Source organism: Macrobrachium rosenbergii, chromosome 17, assembly GCF_040412425.1.
Source record: "Macrobrachium rosenbergii isolate ZJJX-2024 chromosome 17, ASM4041242v1, whole genome shotgun sequence".
Classification (NCBI taxonomy): domain Eukaryota; kingdom Metazoa; phylum Arthropoda; class Malacostraca; order Decapoda; family Palaemonidae; genus Macrobrachium; species Macrobrachium rosenbergii.
This window is the reverse complement of record NC_089757.1, coordinates 38,770,765-38,786,243: the sequence shown is the minus strand read 5'-3', so window position 1 is coordinate 38,786,243 and position 15,479 is coordinate 38,770,765. Positions and strand designations below refer to the sequence as shown.

Below are 15,479 nucleotides of genomic sequence, written 5' to 3'. Positions count from 1 at the left end.
TACAGGGCGTTTGCGGCTTCCCTTCGGCTTCTAGCTACGTCCACTTTCTGGCCTTTGGCCTTCTACTTCACATTCGTTCCCTTTTCCTCTTCCTTGCTTCAGACTGTAACCGCTAATGCTTCGATTCCTGTCTGACATCAGTCATTTTTTGGGGTCTCTATGTTTGCCAGCGTATAAATTATATAGGAGGGCTAATTTTTCTTTTGTGTAGTTCCCCCAGTAAGTACCGTTTCTATGTTGCAGGTTCGAGAAGAGATAAAATCTATTTACTGTGATGTTCTGGAACTTGGTTAATTGCATTAATTTCGAAAAAATGCTTGTTATTAAGAGTATAGTTGTTTAATATAACTTTGGGGAAAATTTATGTATATTTTATACATGCCTAAAAGCATGTCAATATGATTTTACTAAAAGTTTCGAGGGCCGGAGGCGATCATATAACAAAGCACAACGCTGTTGGCGAAGCTGAGTTAGGCAAGGCAAAACTCAAGCCCCCAGTTATCTTACGTAGATTAGAGAGAAGAATGCAAGCTCAGTGTAATATAAACATTTTAATGTTTGCCTTAAGAGATGAGCCTTTCAAGGGACAATCCCTGACTACCACTATAACTATCACGATCGGAAGAAGTTATCGTTATATACCTCCTGGCACACGTCGTTACTCGAATGTCACAAATGAATTTTACATTTTTATGCATACTTCGTGTTTCAGTCACACCAGACATAAAGCTATTGGTCACTGATTGAAAAGCACCCTTCGTCGAACATTACGTGGCAGCGTTGCTGTCCATCTGTGCCATCTCAGTGATTTCCATCAACAACAACGATAATAATAATAATAATAATAATAATAATCTTTGCGAGCTGATAACTTTATAAAATAAGAAGACACAGAACTCAGATGAATAGATATCTCAATGTTGCGCCTCTCAGTTTCTGGCGACCACGAGTAATCAACACATGAATTTGTTATTATTATGAGCATTGGTTCTCTACGCATGCAATAATGTAGAATGGCTGAAAGTGCCCCAGAGCTTGGCTTTATAGCTTTCATTTAGGGGCTCATTCATTCTTTGTAAGGCTGTGTCAGGCAATAAATGCTCTTAACCCTAACAGCAAAAATGTCGCCTACCGGATTATTTTACAGTGAGATGCACAATGGCTATTCACATATTTTTCCTGTTGGAAATATGGATAGTCTATCTACATGAACTAGACTACGTTTAGGCTCGCAGACTGTACCCTGCAGAAACATGCAGACTGAATGGACTTTGGTACGAGCTTTGGCACGTACATAATATTTATAGGGTCGGACCTGTTGTCCCGGCCTCTCTTGGACTACCACCATTTTTGACAGTATGGATGCACTAAGTAGTATCTACTGTCTATATATATATATATATATATATATATATATATATATATATATATATATATATATATATATATATATATATATGTGTGTGTGTGTGTGTGTGTGTGTGTGTGTATATATATACATATATTTTTTTTCATAAATATTCTACTGTTCGCCCTCTATGCATTTTTATTGTAGAAAATTACGCGAACAAAGACAAGAAGGCGTCTTTATATGTGCTGGGATAGGCTGGGTATTTCAAAAGTAACGTCTTTAGTTAGCATTAGGGGCCTAACACCATAGGGAGGGTTCACCAAGTAACCTCTAGTAAAGGTGGTCTTAAGCTTCTTTTTCCCCTATTCTATGTATCGGCGATGTTTGTCCAAATTCAGACTGCCCCAAGGCATAAAGACATACCGATGCAAAAACAACTCAGCGTTAGACCCATAAAGAGGTCAGAGAGAGAGCCGGGAGGTTGCGAATGCACACGCGTGGTGTATAATTAATTCTTTGTACTTGCCCTCTTACTGTTTCATTGATATTAGCGAGACAACCGCTTTTTTAAGACTTCCGATCGTCAGCTGCATGCGCAGCGACCTATGTCAACGGTAAGTTTGAAATTTGCCAAATTTTCATTGACTCACTAGTATCTCTTTCTGTATTTCCAGTTCCTTTGTTTTCCCTCTTTGCCATCATCTACAATATTGGTATAACCAATTTACTTTTATGAAGTCTAGTGTAAGAATAATTAATATTGCTTAGCGACACTCAACTATTCCTGTGCAGTAATTAGGAATTAGGGAAGGTTAAGTAAGTAATTTTCAGCATTCAGGCAGCCTTGTGTCTCAATCCCAATGTTCGAAAGAGAATTAGCCTTCAATAATATGAACTGCGTATAATATCTAACATACTTCATTGCGTTATAACTCTACTTGAAGCAAGGGAAAATTGACTGTGTCCGACGAGGGCAAAAGTTCATGTAAATTCCTTGCTATAACTACACATTCTTTCTTTGTCTGGACCAACTGGGAAGTAAGGGGGGTTTGATGTAATCCATGTGTTGCAGGGTAACCCTTTATCCCTAGTATTGTGTTTCCCCGGCTGGCGGCCTTATTTCATTAAGTAACTGTCTGTCTTTGAGGTTAACAGTAACTTTAACTGACAGGTTACGTGGGTCATTGGCAACTCAGGGCCTCATAAATTACGTTAATTAATTAATAAACTCATCAGCCAAGCCCCACATGTAACATTGGCGATCTAGCCTAGGATCTAATTAATTTAGAGAAAAGAATCTGGAGTCAAAATTAATTACACATTAATTCCAAAGAGAAAAGTCAGATATTTAATTTCATGCTATTCTTCCAAACAAGGAGACAACACAAGGCATAATAATAATAATAAGAATACCAGTTATAATTAAGAAATTAGCGTAGGTAGGAAAGTGTGCATTGAGAGCAGTTATAATTAACAACTTGCAAAATCTTAAAAAGAAACAGTTATAATTAAGAAATTAGCATAGGTAGGAAAGTGTGCATTGAGAGCAGTTATAATTAACAACTTGCAAAATCTTAAAAAGAAACACTTTTTCCGCATTCAGATACCGTGGGTGCTACATTCCAGTGAAGGTCGTTGGCCAAGTTATCGCGTCATTGTTAATATTTTGTTATTTTCCCCGGCCAAGGATTAATGCATGATATTGATTTTTGAACGAGTTAACTAGTGCACGACAAAGAACAGAGAAAGTGTGCCTAACGTGTCTCTCGTAGGTAGGGAACAAATTTGCGGAGTTTGTTGAATTTCAAAAACGGTAACCGCGTTCGCCACTTCCCAGAGGTTTGATCCGAGCGTGATGGAGTTAACAAGTGTTCAGATAGCGAGAAGCATATCAAAATCCTCTGTATTTAATGTAGCAACTGAACAGCAATAGTTACTTTCTTAATAATTTGCATTTTAAGTTAAGTAGATTCAGTCCTGTCAGGACGTCAAGAATCCATTCCCTTGTCTTTGCTAGCGGCCACTCGGCAGCGGACGGCATTAATTCCGCGTGGGAAATGAAAAGAGAAAAAGCGTAGCTCATAGTAATTTCGTTTTCCATCTCTTTAACGTAAAATCCTTTGCATTGTTGGTGTATTTAGAGTACATCTGTATTCCTGCATTTGCTTCATTCGTTTTTGTGAGAGGAATTCGAGTGCTCTGTGTAATTCAATTGTAAAAAACGTGCCTTGAGAGTAGTGTATTCATCTGCTGAGCCGCTTCCAGCCGCATTTGTTTTGAATTTGCTTTGTGCTAACGGGTTCGTGAGACATTTTGGAAGCCCTGACCACTCCCATGTCCGCCATCTTAAAGCCTTTGTTGTTTTGTTTGTGTGATGGACTTGTAGCGCCCAGTCACTTTTAGCCTCTGCCTCATTGCCAGTTCGGGACTACATCGTTGTGCAGAGTAAGCCACCTCGCAAAATCTTAGCTAGACAGATTTCGATAGATAGAAAATAGGACAGGGTTCCATATACAAAAGATAAAAGCAAGATATAATTTAGCCAGAGAAGGATAGGTCATTGTTAGGAAATATACAGTAAAACAAGTTCCTATGCAAACCACTGGTGTGAGAAATCACATAAAGAAAAGAAATTATAATTCTAATCATAACTCCTTAGAGTAAGACGCACATCTCAGGCTACCATAAAAGCGACAATTGCTAACCCAATCCCCTAAGAGAGCCCAAGAAGACGTATCTTCAAATAAGAACCCTGCCAGTGTGCACTTATAAAAATTTTACTTAAATTTTCTCAAGCAGCACAAACTGGCTGGCTGAATGTCTCTCTCTCTCTCTCTCTCTCTCTCTCTCTCTCTCTCTCTCTCTCTCTCTCTCTCTCTCTCTCTCTCGTATATTCAAGTAAGCATTCAACCTAACCTAACCGAGTGTACGTGGCCCTCTTCATATGAAAGTTCGGGCCGACACTGGGATAATTAATTTAATGAAACCAAATAACCAGAAACCCCTCTGTCCCACAAACAGATGAGGACAAGTTAAGATTAATTACAGTTAGAAACTGGAGGCCTTACCCAGACTTACAGAAGGTAGCCTTTCTCTGCAGGAGAAGGGGGTTGTAGTACAGCAAGTACTGGGACCAGACACTCACGAGGCCTCATAAGCAACCACAATACAATATTCCTTCCACAGTGCCACTAATCTGAAGCACTGTCATCAACCGAATAGCTTACATCTCTCTCTCTCTCTCTTACCTTTCCTTTCTCTCTCAGTGATTTGTTACACTCTGCTGGGGTAGAGTGCATTTCCTTAAATATAGCCTAATTAGACTCAAGTAAAGGTTCCTAAGAACGCACTGGCACCATAGTGCCACCAAACGAACCAGAAAAAACAAACCCAGACCAAAGGAACACAGCAGAAAAGTCTTTCTGGTATCTAGCCTACACCAGTACATAAGGATACTGAGTGCCACCAGTGTGACCTTTACATGGCACACCCAACCACAGTGCCACCTTATTGAAAGGGTGCCACATCACTGTAGGGACACTTCCTTGCTGCCCAAATACGTCCAGTCGACCCAGATAGACGCCCTTCCCCACCAGAACGATGGCAGCAGAGAATTATAAAGCCTTCAGGGAGCTGGGGACAGCGGCAGGTCTCACTGGATTGGACCTCGCCACGTGGGTCAAGGAACAGATGGATGACTTGGCCAAGCGAGAGAAGGAAGACTCGAACAGTGGAATTATGAAGCCAAACAGAGGGTGTATGAAGCTGAACAGAGGAGCTATGAAGAAGAACGGAGGAGGTATGAAGAAGGACAGAGGGCGTATGAGGCTGAACAGAGGCAGCTAGAAGATGAAAGAGAAAGGAGAAGACAGCATGAGTTAGCCTTCAAAGAGAGTGAGCTAGCTCTCAAAGAAAAGGAGCTCGAGCTGGAAAGAGTAAAAAAGGAAAATGCCGAAGCTATGGCTAGACAGCAAGCCTCCAGCCCCACACCTGCTGCACCAAATGCTCCAATCTTGAGTATTAATTCCCTCGTCCCCAAGTGGACTGAGGACGAGCCAGAAGCATGGCTGGAGGAAATCGAGGCACTCCTCGATAACTACAGCATCACCAAGAGAGAGAGGGCCTTAGCCAAGCACATGGAGGGAAAAGCGAAGGCAGCTCTTCGCTCACTGGAGAAGAGCCAGAGAGGCGACATAGATGAAGTGCGTAGCGTCATCACGGAGGCCTACGAAATAACCCCAGAGAAATAGAGACAGCGGTTCCGAGGTCTTGCCAAGGAAGTCGGCTGGTCCTGGACTGAATGGGCCTGTCACAAGATCCAGTCTAGTACCCGCTGGTTCGACTCCGTCTTGCACAACGTTTGAGGACCTCTTCAATTGGACCATGCTGGAAGACCTTTACCAATGTGTGCCTGGGCCCCTTGCTGTATATTTCAATGATAAGCAGCCCACCACCCTTATGGAAGCCTGCCACATGGCTGATTCATGGGAAACCTTCAACCAGTCCCACAGCACATCTCAGCGGTGCATCGTGCCACCCGATTACCTCTCAGGCTCAACTCGCCCGAAGAATGGACTGCCAAGCAAGCCTACATGCACCTACTGTAAGAGGGTGGGGCACACTGAAGCTGACTGCCGATACAAGCTCGGCACTAACAAGCAGCCTCCTACTACCATCCAGAACTCCTCTCCCTCGTCATCCACTCAACCCTCTATACCAACAGTTACTGCAGGCCAAGAAGCCCCTACAAGAGGCCAGTGCAAATTCTGTGGTGCTGCTGGCCACTACAGTGCTGGACATCCGGCCTGTCCACATCATGTCCCCATCAGCAAGTTCGTCGACCTCATTAACACCTCATTCTCTGCGGCCGGTCCACTAAAGATCCTTTACCCTGAAAGACTGGAGACCCAGTTCATCTTGGTGGCCCCACTTAAGGGCTCTAGCCTGCCCGCGACCCTTCCAGTCATAGTAGACACTGCGGCAGACATTAGCCTGATCTCCAGGGCCCAGCCGGTGCCATGGTTGACGAGAAAACCCAGTGGGAGATGAAGTGGATAGAGGGCCACACCATTACCATTCCCACAGTCAAGCTCCAGGTCACGACACCTTGGGGCAAGCTACCCCACCGCCTTGGCGTGGTGAGTAGAATTCGGCCCTGAGTGGACTTCCTGTTGGGTTGGGACCTTCTCTGGGGAAGCCCTTCACCAATGCCACTTCGCAGCCATGCTACCTCCTCCATGGAGGCCCAGACAGTAGGAGAATCCGATCAAGACGAAAACCCACCTTCTGCCCACCGAAGTGGCCAGCGGAAGGGGCATACACTAAACCGTTCTTGGCCTAGCCCTCTCCATTCGCGAAGGGCCGGCCAACAAAGAGGTCCTCCCTCTCCCCAAAGAGACATTCAGGAGGAGCAGTACCGCTGTAGGACATGTAAGCGGACAGGCCACTCCACAAATTGGGAGGGCTGCCCAAGTAAGCAAAGCCTTGCAGACATCTGCGAGCAAGACTCTCCGAGAGACTCTGATCTTCAGGCGGGGCAGGAATCTCTGCCGCAACCAAATTCAAGTCATCCGCGTGGTAGTGCACCTCCATCCGCGTGGTAGTGCACCTCCAGACCCCTTGTCAGGCATGCCTGACCCTCAGCAGCTGCCAATGCCACTTGCGAGCCCTGAGCAGTGCCACGCTGCGTCCGGCACGGACGTTGAGCCACCAATTAAAGAGGGCCCTGTGCCTGGTCCAAATCATGAGGCGGATCCTCATAGCTACCGGAGAGCCTCCGGCACCCAACACTTCTTCACCAAATCAGTCCCCAGAGGATGAACCTCTGGTGGACCAAACTGTTACATCTTCTCTGGGAGACCAGGAACTGACCTCCTCAGATGCAGAGGTCGAGATCGCTCTCGCGCTGGTTGTCACAGCAGCTGGAGTAGGGAGCCCTCCTGTAGCTTCTGAAGTTACCCCTGACTTCGCGCCCGCTAGCCCTTCTGGCCTTTCCCCAGAGTTGGTGCCCTCATTACCTGCTATGTCTGACATAGATAGGCCTTGGAGTAACTCGAAGGAGAAGAAGAAGGGCTGGAAGAGAGCCCAGTAGTTGCAGAGCCATGAGCTCACCCTGGCACTAGCGCCATCTCGGCACAGTGTCCTACCATCTTAGAGTGACCCTGGTCCCCTGCCCAGAGGAGGTAGCCAGTGTGATCTTTTACTTATACAGTAGCCTACACCAGATTAAGTACATCAGACTGGTAACCTTGTCCCTTCTACTTACCATCGAGCCGCAGTAATCACCTAAGTAGTGTAACTAAAATCTGACAATCTTAACTATGGTGAAAAGAGCAACTACGCTCATGACACGCATGGCCTAAGACCTCATTGAGGCAAGCATTTATCATGAGGCAAAACTCATGTATTAACCAGTAATTACCAATTTTATTGCAGAAAATCTTGTAATTTAGCTAGTTCATTGTCCCTTATGTTGGTGCTACGGTCGTGTTAGGATAGGTTAGGCTAGGGAATACCATGGAATGTACCATTAGGCTAGGTCTAAAACGTCACGATTATAGGTGGTAGCACGTAATAACCGTAAGCACCTTTAAGTACAGTTAGGATTCTGTAATATAAGTGATCAAAGCTCATACCCTATCTAGAGTTAGGTAGATCCGTAGCTAGTTAGACTGCACGGGACAAATCTGCTCTGGGGAGAAGAGTAAAGCAATAGAGGCGAACAGCTTGCTTAGTACAGACCTTCACGCCTCAAAGGGAGTGAAGGCCTTCTTAAGGGGGGGAGCTTTTATAAATATTCTGCTGTTTGCCCTCTATGCATTTTTATTGTAGAAAAATAATGTGAACAAAGATAAGAAGCCATCTTTGTATGTGCTGGGATAGGCTGGGTATTTCAAAAGTAATGTCTTTAGTAGCATTAGGAGCCTAACACCATAGGGAGGGTTCACCAAGTAACCTCTAGCAAAGGTGGTCTTAAGCTTCTTTTTCCCCTATTCTATGTATCAGCGATGTTTGTTCAAATTTCAGACTGCCCCAAGGCATAAAGACATACTGATGCAAAAACAACTCAGCGTTAGACCCAGAAAGAGGTCAGAGAGAGAACCAGGAGGTCGCAGAATGCACACGCGTGGTGTATAACTAATTCTTTGTACTTGCCCTCTTACTGTTTAAAGTTTGCCAAATTTTCGTCAACTCGTTAGTATCTCTTTCTGTATTTCCAGTTCCTTTTTTTTCCCTCTTCGCCATCATCTACGATATTGGTATATCCAACTTACTTTTATGAAGTCTAATGTAAGAATAATTAATATTGCTTAGTGACACTCAACTATTCCTGTGCAGTAATTAGGAATTAGGGAAGGTTAAGTAAGTAATTTTCAACATTCAGGCAGCCTTGTGTCTCAATCCCAATGTTCGAAAGAGAATTAGCCTTCAATAATACGAACTGTGTATGATATCTCACATACTTCGTTGCGTTATAACTCTACTTGAAGCAAGGGAAAATTGACTGTGTCCAACATGGGCAAAAGTTCATGTAATTTCCTCGCTATAACTACACATTCTTTCTTTGTCGGGACCAACTGGGAAGTAAGGGGGGTTTGGTGTAATCCAAGTGTTGCAGGGTAACCCTTTATCCCTTGTATTGTGTTTCCCCCGCTGGCGGCATTATTTCATTAAGTAATTGTTTGTCTTTGAGGTTAACGGTAACTTTAACTGACAGGTTACTTGGGTCATTATATATAAAAATGGATGTATATATGCATGTATGTGTGTGTGCGAGTGTTCCAGCATAACTCTGAAACACATTGAGCAATTTCAACCAAACTTGGTATACATATGACTTACTATCTGGAAAAGAATACTGAGGTGGTAAGACATCACTAGCACCAAAGGGAACCAAATGGGGTGGGAATGGGAAGGACTTCCCTGAAACGGAGCTGGTTCTACCCGTGGACTTAGTAACTAAATAAATTCTTTGGGTTTGTCATATCTCATTTCGTTATATATACGACTTACTATTTGGAAAAGAATACTGTGGAGGGGGTAAAATATCGCTGGCACCAAAGAGGGTGGGGGTGGGAAGAAGGTGTCATAAAAATAACCAAAAATGACAGATGTTTGTGACCAATCTATAGTTTTCGAGATTGCTGAGATGAACAGTGATACTCCCAATACCCTTTAAGTCCAAATTCAGCCCTGATAGGGATGGGGGGTGAGAAGGGGTGAAATATAAAATGTTAAAATTGAAGCAACTATCTAAACAGGGAAGAAGAGAGAGAGAGAAGAGAGAGAGAGAGAGAGAGAGAGAGAGAGAGAGAGAGAGAGAGAGAGAGAGAGAGTTTATCAGTTGTCATTTAGAGTTTTCCCGGACAGTGCTGTGTTGGTCAGCTAATAACTATATATATACATACATATATACATACATATATATATATATATATATATCAAAAAGTTCCAGGAAAAATGTTGAATGATATATAAACAATTATCTGTGATAGTGATCCATATATTGATACCTCAGTCATCCTCTTGCTACCGTGGTGTTAACATCTGCTTCAGAAAAGTAACTTCTTGAACCCATGGAAAATAAAAATTTTTGAGATGAGAGCTAATACCAAGCTTGATTGGAAACCAAATACCAGGAAAATTATTGAAGCAACAAGTTTATGGAGATTCTTCTCCATCTAAATCAGTTGTTTATGATTGGATAAAGCGATTTAAGGATGGTCGGGTGGACCTCAAGACAAACCCAAGAGAGAAGAAGATCGACTGCAAAAATGAAAGAATTGTGGCTTTGGTGCAGAATCTAGTGGATGAAGATCGTCGGATTACTATCGATATGATAGCTAATGTAAATTTTTCAATTTTAAATGAAAATCTTGGTTTGATAAAAATGATCCCACTGGAACCAAATAAAACTGAATCAAATGAATCAGAGTTTTTGAGAGATAAATACTGACCCAGAAAGTAAAATCAATCAAAGCAATGGTTAAGCCAAGAGGTTCAGCTGCACCAGTGAAGTTCAAAGTGGCGAGATCTGCCCTCAATGGCAACAGTGTTTTGGGACTGCAATTTTGATTGATTTCCTGAAGGACAAAAACAATCACCGGGAACTACTACAAAGGTGTTTTGCAAAAACTGAAGACTGCATTGGCTAAAAACGCCGAGAAAGTTGCACATATTTTGTTCCATCATGATAACGCTCCAGCACATTCATCAAGGGTTGCAAGAAGTCTACGGAAATTTAGGTGGGAAACTCTTCCACATCCTCCTTATAGTCCTGATCTTGCTCCTTCAGATTTTTTCCTGTTCCCAAAACTCAAGGAACACTTAAGAGGAGTCGGTTTGACATTGTTTCAACATGGTTTAATAGAAAGGCCCCAAATTTCTACAAAGAAGGGTAGAGGTGGATGTGTATAGAGTTAGATGGTAGATATGTAGAAAAATGATGAAATAAAGAGTATATTGAATTTTCCTGGAACTTTTTGAACTACTATATATATATATATATATATATATATATATATATATATATATATAATATATATATATATATAATGCATATATTTGTATTATATATATGTGTCATATATATATATATATATATATATATATATATATATATATATATGCATATATTTGTATTATATATATACATATATCTATACATATATATATATATATATATATATATATATATATATATATATATATATATATATATATATTCACATTTCTAGACTGAGAAGGCCAAACTAAATGTAAATAAAATATAAAATGATAACTGGAACCAAATAAAACTGAAGAATAAATACTGTGTACAGTGCAAGCACAAGGCACACTGCAAATGGTAACCCAAATCCCATCCTCATGGGCATGGAGATCAGGGTGAAGTGTTAAACATATTGGCATTGAAGTTAATTTCCGCTGAGATTCCTTTCCTGTAACCTGAGCATGTAATCAACTCTTGATGTGCACCGTGAATCGCCAATCCTCATTAGATGAAGCACTGTGCTGAAACCACCAGGAATATTTCTTATCATTCATTATCTACGCCAGACATGTCTTTGGCTGGTATTGCCCCTCTTTTCCATGCCCTTTCCCCCCGAACAGTATGTCCCTCTCTAATTCTTGTTATTGTTACTGGTGTTCATCAATCATCATCATACTTAGGAACTCTGAAGTACCCGAAACTTCCTCCCAATTTAGCATAGGCATGTTTAATGCAGGCAAAGGGCGAGGCATTTCAAGTCAGAGTCTTGGTGTGAAAACTCCGTTCACGTGATGTGATCTTATCTAGGAATTCAGTGTCGTGATAAAACTGGATCTATTTCTTTCTCGACAATCCTTCACAACGTTCAGGATAAGCGAGGGGAAGTGGTAAGTAGGCAGCAGAGTTCGTGGTTCTCATTTTTCTGTAAATATGTTTCCAGTGAATTGCTTGTATTAGCAGTATCTTGAATGTCTGAGAGGCTCTCTTTTAAATGATTCAAATACATCCTTTGATAAAATAACCAACGTAAAAATTTTGAACAAGAACCGAAGTGACGACGAGACATGCAGAAGGGCAATATGCGTCTTTCTCAGGGGCACATCATAGAGGTAAGCTGAGCTTGTTCCATGTCATCACTTCCCCAGCCAAGTTGTTCATTTGTAATCAAGACCCAGTTCATATAGTTTGCTAATCTAATCCCTTTGTATTTTTGCCATCTGAGGCTTTATATAGTTGATATTTGGTTAAAGTATAGTCTAATTGATTCAGAAATGAGGCTTATGTAAAACTGTAACTTTTGGAAGCCGATTTTTCGAGTTTTATGGGTTTTGTGTAAATTTTCTTTCTCGGAGTTGTGTGTCTCGTACCTGATCGTGTGGTCCTCCAGGGTATGCGTTACTTTAATGTATGTTAGATTTAAATGGTCTAATTTTGTAATAAAATTGTAAAACCCTATCTGACCTTGATGGACCTTCACTTAGATGTTTGCTGACATTGCCCTTCAGGCCTGATCATCCTAGTCCCATACCATCCAGAACTTAGAACCCTCCCAATCATGGGGAAAAACTCGCGACATTTGGCCCTTTGAACTGGATGGTCTGTATCAGGGAGCATCAGGAAAATCCAGCAAGTGATGGTTTTTCATGTTGACTAAGGAAATGGCGAGAGTGACAAGGGCATAATAGAGGTTCAGCATATGGCGATCATTGTTTTTTCGTAACTCAGAATTTTGATGTGACTTGAAGCAACATGGCTGTTGCAAGTAACTTGCACGCCAGTTTATTGGTTGCTCTACTGACTGATGTAGTGGCTGAGGCCCATCGTGAACTACTGTAGACACGTGCTACGGGAGTGTACCAAAACTTGATTGATCGCATTAAAGCCAATGAGCAACTGTTGAGAAACTTCTATTGACTAGTACAGTAAAGTCTGAATCAAGCTTTGAATTGTCAATTCATAAAGTGCTCGATGGAGCAAATAATGTAATTGCCCTTCTCCTCACCAGAATTGAACTCCTTGCTAGTGTATTGCAGCAATGGGCTAGATTGCTGAAGTTGAAAGAACTTCCTTTACCTGTGTTTAATGGTGAAATTAACGAATATGCTACCTTTAAAGAATTGTTTGATGTTCATGTTAACAGATGTAATGATTTAGATAGCATAACTAAGTTTACGTATTTGCTTGGTGCCCTCAAGAAAGAACCACTTAGTGTAGTCAAGGCTTTAAGTGTAACAGCTGCTAACTATGACGTTGCATTAGGGTTGTTGGAACGTTACTATGGTAACTAGCAGCAAACGTTGGATGTTTTGCATTGGCAACTCACTGATGTATTTGTTCCAAAACTCAACCATGTGGATTTGAATAATTTCCGCATCGAATTGACAGTGTTGTTAGAGCAAATTAAACGCTTCAGTACAGCAGATGTGGGGCAGGGAATGGTCATGAGTTTGATTAATCATAAGCTCTCTCAAGGCAATGTATATCGTAAAGTTGTGGATTACTTAAGAAAGTATGACAACACTTTAGATGAGTTTTTGAGGCACTTGATTTCCTCATTAGGAGTTTGGAGGACAATGCCTTGCAAAAGGGAGAGGACAAGTCCATAAGGTCTAAAACAGCTGCATTTCAAACCCCTCATACTAGAACGTCTCTATTTTGCCAAGGTGAGCATTTGGCCAGCAATTGTACCAATCACACCACCTTTGAAGACCAAAGGCGACAATTAATATATTTCCGTAGGTGCTTTTAAGGTTTAGGCAAAGGCCATAGTAGCATTCAATGTAACATACAGAATTGCAAATTGTGTAATGCTAGACATCATAATTTGATTTATGGCAATAATGCTTTCAAATCTCAGCCAAACGCACCTACCAGGCAGTGCAATAACGCACATGTACCAAGCCAGTCATAAAGTCATGTCACATCTAATCCAGTAAACGGCCAAGGTAGGAACAGAAACCCGAGGGTTCTAACGTAAGTAGAGTAAGTGAGAAGAAAAAGTGATGAAAACCCTGTGTGAATGCGAAGTCAGTAAATGCATCTGACTCAGGCCTACCATCGACTGCGTCAGCCATTTTGTGTGCCCAGGGCCGACAGGCTGTGACTAGAGTGTTTTTAGACACTGAGAGCCAACATAGTTTTGTTTCGAGTCAGCTAGCTCAGAAATTAAAGTTGCCAGTAATAAAGAAGTCTTCCTTAGTATTGTACCATTTGGATCTAATGTTATTAATGGCGAATATGATTTGGTTCCATGTAAAATTCGGATGGCAAACAGGGCAATAAGGACAAAGCTGATAGTGTATGACAATGTGAACACGCCCATCTACAACTTGGGTTTAGTTAACGTAATGGAGTGTTGAAAAATGTGAACGTGCTGATCAGTGCCGACTATTTTAATCACTCCATCGTTTGTATGGATAAGTGTGATGGGGTCAGTCTTTTCATGACTCATCAAGGGATATCCTCTTATGGGAAGGTCCCTCAATGGGCACTTAAGGGAGTTGACGCGGCTGCAGTGAAAGCCTTGCGTGTCTGCCGAACAGTACAAGTGACCCATGATGTCGATGAATGGTGACGACTTGATACGATTGGTATCAGTCCCAAAGAGCAATTTTCCATCTCCGATAACATAGCCATCCAAAAAGTAATGAACATTGTAGTGCAAACTGATCATGGTTATCAGGTAAGCCTCCCCTTTCACAATGAACAACATCCGAGTGTCAATTACTGTAATGCCATTGCACAAATACTTTAGAAATGAGATTTGATCGAGATCCTAGTTATCGAACCTCTTACGAGCAAGTCCTTCAGACTTATCTCAAAGCTGGGTTCATAGAGGAAGTCCCCAACTCGAGAATAGAAGGTTACCTACTACATGCCTCCTTTTGGCGTTAAGAAAGAGAGCAAAGGGGGGAATCTCCTTGAATGATTGCCTGTATCCAGGTCCCAGTTTAGTTGAGTTGTTATACGACCTTTTGTTAAAGTTTAGAGTAAATCCCTATGCACTGACTGCTGACATACCTAAAGCCTTCCAGTGAGGCCTCCTTGATCCACAGGACACCAAGTATGCTCGATTTCTGTGGTACAAGATGCCGTCACGAGCGGCTACCTTTGCCGACAGGGTTGTGGTATTTGGAATCACAACCAGTCCTTATCTCCTTCAACAAGTCCTTTAGACTCATTTCCGGGGAGCCGGGAGGGAAGAGTTAATAAAATCATTTAATGTTGACAATTATATTGCCACCTTTGCTACTAAGACAGAAATGTGGAATGATGATTTAATGGTTAAACAGCTTTTGGACGAAGCTAACATGCCATTGAGAGGGTGGGTGAGTAGTAGCCTAGCCTCTGATCAATGGGTAGGAGTTGAAGAGCCCACTGAAATTTCTGTGTTAGGAATGTTATGGGATAGGAGTAGTGATCAGATGTGCTTGAAACCCTTCAAAGGGGTGAGAGAATTGCTTAGTAACTGGGTTCCCACGAAATGTAGGGTCCTTTCCTTGTAAGTATCAAACTTTGATCAGTTAGGGTTGGTCATTTCAACATATGCTACAGGAAAGTTGTTTTTACAGAAACTATGGGAAGAACGTATAGGATGGGATGATGCTCTGGACACAGAAAAACAGACAGAAGCTATGA

The 15,479-nt window shown here is 41.9% G+C and overlaps 2 protein-coding genes across 2 annotated transcripts in view; one reads left to right on the top strand and one right to left on the bottom strand.

Annotated features, from left to right (window-relative positions):
* LOC136847885 (uncharacterized) overlaps positions 1-15,479 on the bottom strand; it is a 288,188-nt gene that overhangs the window by 99,320 nt on the left and 173,389 nt on the right. The window lies entirely within an intron of this gene.
* Positions 4,952-13,129, top strand: LOC136847622 (uncharacterized). Its single transcript, XM_067119340.1, has 2 exons — positions 4,952-5,150; positions 12,804-13,129. Exons 1-2 carry the CDS (start codon positions 4,952-4,954, stop codon positions 13,127-13,129), a joined length of 525 nt encoding a protein of 174 aa, XP_066975441.1.